Source organism: Cibotium barometz, chromosome 22 (genome assembly GCF_041138505.1).
Source record: "Cibotium barometz isolate CiBa-2024 chromosome 22, ASM4113850v1, whole genome shotgun sequence".
NCBI lineage: Eukaryota > Viridiplantae > Streptophyta > Polypodiopsida > Cyatheales > Cibotiaceae > Cibotium > Cibotium barometz.
Genome location: NC_141067.1, coordinates 2,468,717 through 2,476,560, shown reverse-complemented (window position 1 = coordinate 2,476,560; position 7,844 = coordinate 2,468,717). Strand labels below are relative to the sequence as shown.

At 48.7% G+C, this 7,844-nt stretch overlaps 1 protein-coding gene across 1 annotated transcript; it reads left to right on the top strand.

The window, feature by feature from the left end:
• Positions 1-1,809: 1,809 nt before the first annotated feature.
• LOC147626173 (ABC transporter C family member 8-like) lies at positions 1,810-7,572 on the top strand. Its single transcript, XM_086816288.1, has 11 exons — positions 1,810-3,689; positions 3,775-4,095; positions 4,171-4,257; positions 4,332-4,943; positions 5,043-5,207; positions 5,306-5,594; positions 5,684-5,898; positions 5,988-6,293; positions 6,395-6,458; positions 6,550-6,789; positions 6,876-7,572. Exons 1-11 carry the CDS (start codon positions 2,262-2,264, stop codon positions 6,989-6,991), a joined length of 3,843 nt encoding a protein of 1,280 aa, XP_086672414.1. The 5' UTR covers positions 1,810-2,261; the 3' UTR covers positions 6,992-7,572.
• Positions 7,573-7,844: the final 272 nt, after the last annotated feature.

Sequence of the window (7,844 nt, the reverse complement as noted above, 5' to 3'; positions counted from 1 at the left end):
CCCCTACGTTCATTTCATCAAGCATAGCAATGTCCTTTCTGTAAGCATTGAGCAAGTCGCATAAGTCCTGAGCAGCATAGCTATTCATTGCTTGCAGCACCTCAGTTGGAATACCATTAGGGCCAGGTGCTTTTTCCCTTTTACAAGAGTTAATGAAATACTATATTTCTCTAACTAAGAAGGGTCTTCCAATCAGCATCCTCTTTTCCTCTGAGATTGAGTTGCCCAAAGGTTCCATGAACCTTTGGAGCTTGCTCTCATATTCAGAATCAGGAGGTGGTGGGTTGCTCACTATGCTTGAGAGATTGCTGACAAAGGACTCTCTAATATCTTCTTTAGAGGTCAACAATCTGCCATCTGCAGCTCTGACTGCTGCTATATAGTCCATGTCCTTCTTTGTTCTGAGGGCTCTGAAGAACATCTTATTTGGGGCATCACCTACTTTAAGCCAGTATAGCCCAGTTTGAACCCTGGCTGACTTAGCCTTTTGGGATTCAACCCTTTTGATGTATTCCTTCAACACCATCAAAGACTGCAGCATTATACAATCATGGTTGCTCTCAGAGCAAATCTGTCTAATGCATTTTGGTGCATATCAGCTTTGTTTTCTGCACATCTTCTTGCCTTAGCCCTTTTCTTGCCTTCCAACTTAGCTAATGAGGTAATAGCGTGTAGCCCTCAGTGCCAAACTGCATAGGGGTCTGATGAGATATTCCTAGCACTAAGCCAGGTCTCCTTCATCTTCTCATAGAATGTCTTATCTTGCAGGAAAGACACATTGAATTTGAATGGTGGGGGTCCTCTGCAGGTTCTCCTAGCTACCTTGCATGTCTTATCTTGCAAGAAAGACACATTGAATTTGAATGGTGGGGGTTCTCTGCAGGTTCTCCTAGCTACCTTGCATCTAAAACTCACAAGGATTGGGAAGTGATCTGAGATAGCATGTCTGTATAATGTTTCACCTTCTGTGTCATGTCCAAGCCAAGAACCCAGGTTTGAAACATAGAATCTATCTAGTCTTTTGGACACAAAATCTGCATTAAATTTGTTATTGCTCTATGTATGGCTCTGAAGCTCCTTGTATCCTTCATAATTAGCCAGATCAACCACATCCCACTTGGCTTTCCATGCATTCCATTGAGCTGAATTATTGATGGAGTTCTGGGGATCACTTGCTACATCACTATAGTTCCAATCACCACCAAATAAGAGGGGGGTGTCAAAATCCAGAACCTCTATATCCTCCCATAGCACTCTTCTCTCATTCTCGGTGTTTGGGGCATAAATGCAGACTAAGCCCAACTGAGTGTTGTTCACAATGATTTGGCATTTGATCAACCTGCCTCAGCTATTCTTGTAGATATCATGAGCCTTGAATTTATTTCTGATCAGCAAAAGCCTTTTATTGTTCATTTTTTTTACTTTCTTGCAAACTTCTATTACAATTTAGGGAGCCATTAGTTTTTGGGGACCTAAAAGTGAGAATTATAGCAAATTTTAGAATCAAAATGGTAATTTTGATGAGCAATATGGCCAAATTAGAAATGGTAGAGATACGAGGGTCAAGACGAGAATTCTACTCAAATTTAAGGCCGATAATTTGGTAATTTGGTAGGGTAAAAATGGGAACTTTCAAAATAGTAGCGTTAAATTGGGAACTTTGAAAATACTAGAGTCAAATTGGAAATTTATGATCGAATTGGTAATTTTTGGTTGTTGACATATGGTTTTGTAATCTATAAAAAAAAAACTAGTTTATCTACTTGCTGTAGATACGTCCTCATCAAATTGAGAGGGAGGAGGAGGGGCCATGGGGGTAACAACGGGTATCTCGTGGAGGAAGATCACGGGGTGGAACTTCGGCACGACAAGTTCCACGCATTCCCAAGCTCGTGGAGTCGTCGTGCTCCACCGGCACGCTCACTCCGTCTTCAGATGCTCGTGTGGCATTCTTACACGCGCGACTTTTCACTTCGCCATAAATTTGGTCACGTGATCTTGCCTTCGGCATCGCCCCATCGACGGACTTCTCCTGCCATCTCTGATGTTTATCCACTTAATAACTCTCTACATTCTATGTTTCTGCGATTACGTATATCCGGGCGTCTGTCTCTCTCTCTCTCTCTCTCTTTCTCTGTGTCTCACATCTGTTTTGTTTTCCTACTATTTTTCTCAAATCTCTTCGCAATACTGCACCCAATGTGTCGCTAGCAGGTAGCAGCACCGAACTCTGGGCTGGGCAAGTTGTATTTGCGAAAGGCATGGCAAGCAGCGACCTCTCGCAACCTCTGCTCGAAGCCAATCGCATTACCGGAGTTTCATTGAAGGATGAGGAGGTAACTCCAATCCAGAAGGCAAACATCTTTAGTCGCCTTGCTTTTCACTGGATGCAACCGCTCCTGAAGCTGGGCAACTCCAGAGTGGTGGAGCTCAAGGACGTGCCGGCCATTCCTGCACAAGATCGGGCGGAGAAGAATGTGAAGCAGTTCTTGGAGGTGTGGGATGCCCAGAAGCGGACACGGAGGCCGTCGGTGTCGCTGGCTCTTCTCAGATGCTACTGGAGGGATGTGTTGTGGACGGGAGTGCTCGCTTTCCTTAAAGGTGCTGGCACCGTGGCTGGGCCGATTTTCCTCTACTTCTTCGTTGATTACGCATCCGGGAACGAGGTCTTTCCACATGAAGGCCCTGTTCTGGTGGCCTGCCTTTTCGCGGTGAAGATGATCGAGAACCTCTCGCAACGACATTGGTATTTCGGCGTACGACGGCTGGGTCTGAAGGTGCAGTCCGCCGTTATGGCCGCAGTCTACCAGAAAGAGTTATGCCTCTCCAGCGCAGGTAAGAGCAAACATTCCACTGGCGAGATTGTGAATTACATCTCTGTGGATGCGTACAGGCTGTCGGAATTGATCTGGTGGATGCACTGGACGTGGATCGTCCCATTCGAGATTGTTGTGGCTTTGGGCATTCTTTTCGCAATTGTGGGGCTGGCCACCATACCAGGATTGATCCTTATCGTTCTCTTCATTCTGCTCATCACTCCACTCATCATGTCCATGCAAAGCTGTCAGGGGGAGTTCATGGCAGCCCAAGATGAGCGGCTGAGGGCCACCAGCGAGGTTTTGAGCGGCATGAAAGTCATCAAGCTGCAGGCATGGGAGGACAAGTTCAAGGCGTTTATTGAGCGCATGAGAGAAAAAGAATTTAAGTGGCTATCTGGTACACAGCAGAAGAGGAACTATGCCACGATTCTGTACTGGCTCATGCCCACAATTGTTACTTCTGTGGTTCTCATCACATGTATTCTGCTAAATATGACTCTCACGTCCACCATTGTCTTCACTGTTTTGGCAACGTTCCGCATCATCCAGGATCCTATCAGAACAGTGCCAGACGTGCTGTCTGCGGTCATCCAGGCGCACGTTGCGTTCAAACGCCTGGATGTGTTCTTGCAAGAGGATGAGCTACCTGCCAATGCTGTGGACAGGGACGCCTGTAAGGTCTCAGAGTACGCCATTAGAGTGGACGGTGCTGTGTTGAGTTGGAATCCTGACGACCCAAAGCCCACGCTCAGGGACATAAACCTTGTGGTAAGGCGTGGAGAGAAGGTTGCCGTCTGTGGAGCCATTGGCTCTGGAAAATCCACCCTCCTCCACTCAATTTTAGGAGAGATTCCCAAGCTTCGTGGAAGCGTAGGTCTCGACCCCTCTTGCTGTGTGCTTACATTTTATTCTGCGAAACAGTTGTATGACATGTTTGTTGGTTTTTTTGATGCAGGTGCAAGTGTCTGGGAGTATTGCCTATGTTGCTCAAACTGCGTGGATACAGACCGGATCCGTGAGAGATAATATCCTGTTCGGGATGCCTTTTGATGAAGCTCGGTACAGAGGCACCCTTCGTGCGTGCGCGCTGGAGCAGGACATCCAAAATTTCAGCCACGGAGACCTCACGGAAATTGGCGAGAGGGGCATCAACATGAGCGGAGGGCAGAAGCAGCGAATCCAACTGGCCAGGGCGGTTTACAACGATGCCGACGTGTATTTGTTGGACGATCCATTCAGTGCAGTGGATGCACAGACTGCTGCCACTCTTTTTCACGTACGTTAGTGAAGCTCTGCTCTCAATGCAGGTGTAAAGAAAAACTTGCTTATAGCTGTTTTGCCCAACTTGCAGGACTGCGTCATGGGAGCCCTCAGGAACAAGACCGTGTTGTTGGTGACTCATCAAGTGGAATTTCTTCCTGCGGTGGATTCAATACTCGTAAGTTTCTTTTGGAAAAAAGGTGTTCTGGTTTTGAATGTATGAAGTAACAAGGCATATGGATGGTCGTCCAGGTGATGCAAGAGGGAGAGATTCGGCAAGCAGGCACATACGACGATCTGCTAGAAAGTGGCGACGCCTTCCGTAGGTTGGTACGGGCGCATGAGGAAGCATTGCATTCTGTGACTGGCAATGGACACGCGCACGAGGAGGAAGTGGTGTCTGTGGGCGCGCAGGTGCCGACGTTTCACAAGCGGATGAGTAGGGAGGAGATTCTTGAGAAGGCTAGCAGGGCTGACGCGACCACGCAGCTGGTGCAGGAGGAGGAGAAGGAGTCGGGCAGTGTGGGGCTGAAGCCTTACTTCGACTACGTGCTGGTGGCTGGAGGGAAGCTCGTCGTTGCAGGCATGGTCGTGGGTCAAGTCGCCTTCTCTGTCGCCCAGCTGTACAGCAATGTGTGGCTGGCTACGGAGGTGTCCGACCCCGCGGTCTCCTCGCCTCTCCTTATCGGTGTGTACGGCTTGGTGTCGCTGCTCAGCGTCATTTTCTTCTTCTTCCGATCCGCCATGATGGTGGACCTTGGCCTCAAGGCCTCTAATTCCTTCTTCCATGGCCTCATGAACGCTGTCATGAAGGCGCCCATGTCCTTCTTCGATTCCACTCCTTCAGGCCGAATCCTCAACCGGGTAATTTGTTACTCTATCACACCCACTCGTTCTGTGTGAAGCGGTACCCCCTTTCTCCTCGCTGCGAGCTGCTCATCTTCATTGTGCTCCCCTCTGCAGGCTTCGGTGGACATGAGCGTTCTGGATCTCGACATCCCTTTCTGTTTCGGTTTTGTATTGGCCCTGGTGTTTGACCTTTTGGGCATTGTTATCGTTACGGCAATTGCGACCTGGGAGATCGTTCTGATCGTCATCCCTGCCCTCCTGCTAGTCCAGTACTTACAGGTGTGGTGCCCTTTTCCCAGCGGACTGTTTCAATAGGTTGACCCGTGTTCCCTGTTGAACGGGTTGGTTCACACACCTGGTCACTCTTGAATGTGCAGGGGTATTACGCTGCTGCTGCTCGGGAGCTCTCTCGGATCAACTCCACCACGAAAGCGCCCATTGTGAACAATTCCGCCGAGACCATCAGCGGTACGGCCACCATTCGTGCCTTCGGCATGACAGAGAGGTTCCGGAAGAGGAACCTGAGCCTCATCGACCATGATGCCTCCGTCTACTTCCACAAGCACGCGGCTCTCGAATGGCTAATCTTTCGTATCGAGCTCAGTTGCAGCGTCGTCGTCACGGTCGCGGCCCTTCTGGTTGTTCTCAAAAACGACATTTCGTCAGGTAAAGTCACCTCGGAAGCTTATTCAATCTTGACCTTCGTTCTGCTGGTTTATGGTTCCCTCACACCTCTGTTCTCACGGCATTTGCAGGGTTTGCGGGTCTTGCAATCACATATGCACTGGCTCTCAACAACTGTCAAATCTTTTTGTCCTGGTGGCAGTGCATGTTTGCTATCTACATCGTCTCTGTGGAGCGTATTAAGCAATACATGCAGCTACCCATGGAAGCTCCTGCGATCATCGAATCCAACAGGCCGCCTCCACAATGGCCTACGAAAGGGAAACTGGTGCTCGATAATTTGCAGGTGGGTAAATGGTGGGTGAGAGAAGTGTAGTCCAATCTATGGCTTCAGGTTTGGTTCTAAAGCCCTCGAGTCGGTCGTCTTTCGAACAGATTCGATACAGGCCGAATTCCCCATTGGTGCTGAAAGGGATTACCTGCACGTTTCAAGGGGGTCAGAAGGTGGGCGTTGTTGGACGGACAGGAAGCGGTAAGACTACATTGATCAGTGCCGTATTTCGCCTAGTCGAGCCGTGTGGAGGCAAGATATATATAGATGAGGTCGATATTTGCGGCATCGGAACGCATGATTTGCGCTTCAAGTTGGGGATTATTCCGCAGGAGCCCGTTCTGTTCCGAGGCACTGTTCGGACCAACTTGGACCCCTTGAACCAATACACGGACCTCGAAATCTGGGAGGTGAGTGGGGTGGGCGAACGAAACGCATCACCAAAGCATTGGGGGTGTTTCTCTGGGGCGTTTCACTCACTTTTATGTCTGGATCTGGTGGGGTTTTGCAGACTTTGGAGAAATGCCAATTGGGGAAAGTCATCCGGAGGTTACCTCTTCAACTCGAGTCTCCAGGTTGGTACAAGGTTTCGGTGTATGAACAGGTTGGTACAAGGTTTCGGTGTATGCCTACGGTTGTTGACGCTGTGTTGTGATGGCCCCGCAGTTGCGGATCAAGGGGAGAACTGGAGCGCCGGGCAGAGGCAGCTTTTCTGCTTGGGGCGCGTGCTGCTGAAACGGAGTCAAATTCTGGTCCTGGACGAGGCAACCGCGTCCATTGACTCTGCCACCGACGCCCTGCTGCAGCAACTAATCCGCGAAGAGTTCTCGGCCTGCACCGTAATCACCGTTGCGCATCGAATCCCCACCGTCATTGACAGTGACCTGGTTCTAGCGCTTCGCGACGGTAACCACGCCTCCTCCCTTCCGCACGCTCTCTCTTCACCCTTTAGTCTCCCACTCATTTTAATACCGTGCCTCTATGCTTTGCAGGCTACCTAATAGAGTGTGCTCCTCCGAGGAGACTGATGGAAGAGAAGGCGTCGTTGTTTGCTCAGCTCGTGGCAGAGTATTGGGCGCAGGCCGGTCGGAACAGTGGTGGCGACTAAACCTTGTAGCTGTGATAAGACCAGCGTGATACGACCCTGCTCATTGCATACATATCTATATCTATATATACACACACTCTTAAGTAAAAACGCAGACTAAACCTTATAGCTTTGATAAGACCAGCGCTATACGACCCTGCTCATTGCATACATATCTATATCTATATATAAATAGGGAGTAAAAATGCAGATCATTCTTTTACGTACCTAAGCTCTTCCAAATTTCATTCGGGGGAGGAGAAAGGTGGTGCAAAACCCCAAAAGAGAGCGTAATTTTGCTCGAAGCTGGCAGTTCTTTTCTTTGTGGTCGCTTACAACCTTCACTATGTCCAATCACATTAGGACAACTCTCAGAGTCTCTAATCACACGAGGAACTAGTTCTAACACTGTTTCGTAGCGAGGTCACCTCACCTTTCCAATTGTTCTTCTTATTCGTCTGCAGTCAGAAGTTTAGATGTACACCGCTTTTTGTTAGCATTCCACGTCTGAAGGATTTGTAAGGGCGTATACACACAAGATGTGATATTGTCATCATTTAGAATTCAAGCTACACCTTTCATGAGGTTCCTTCCTCGTCCAATTTCTGTTCATGTTATTCTTCTCCAATTTTCCGTGTGCGTGGGGCGTGTTCAACGAAGACGGGTCGTTAATGCAGATAACGGAAGGTCCACAACCTAGAGGGTGTGGAAATATAGGTAAAGAGGGCGTCATAGAGGTTGTAACTATGGCCCAATTGCATTTGCTCTGCCTTATGATATAAGAGGGTGTAATTATGGCCCAATGTGGACGTTGTACGGTGGGGGGCATATATATCTTTTTAAGGAGTTGGTACTTGTGTCCTACTCTAAAGAA

Coding starts and splice junctions, on each gene's coding strand:
- LOC147626173 (XM_086816288.1), top strand. CDS start 2,262: ATGGCAAGCAGCGACCTCTCGCAACCTCTGCTCGAAGCCAATCGCATT. Junction 5,595..5,683: donor CAAAAACGACATTTCGTCAG/GTAAAGTCACCT, acceptor CGGCATTTGCAG/GGTTTGCGGGTCTTGCAATC. Junction 6,294..6,394: donor CGGACCTCGAAATCTGGGAG/GTGAGTGGGGTG, acceptor GGGGTTTTGCAG/ACTTTGGAGAAATGCCAATT.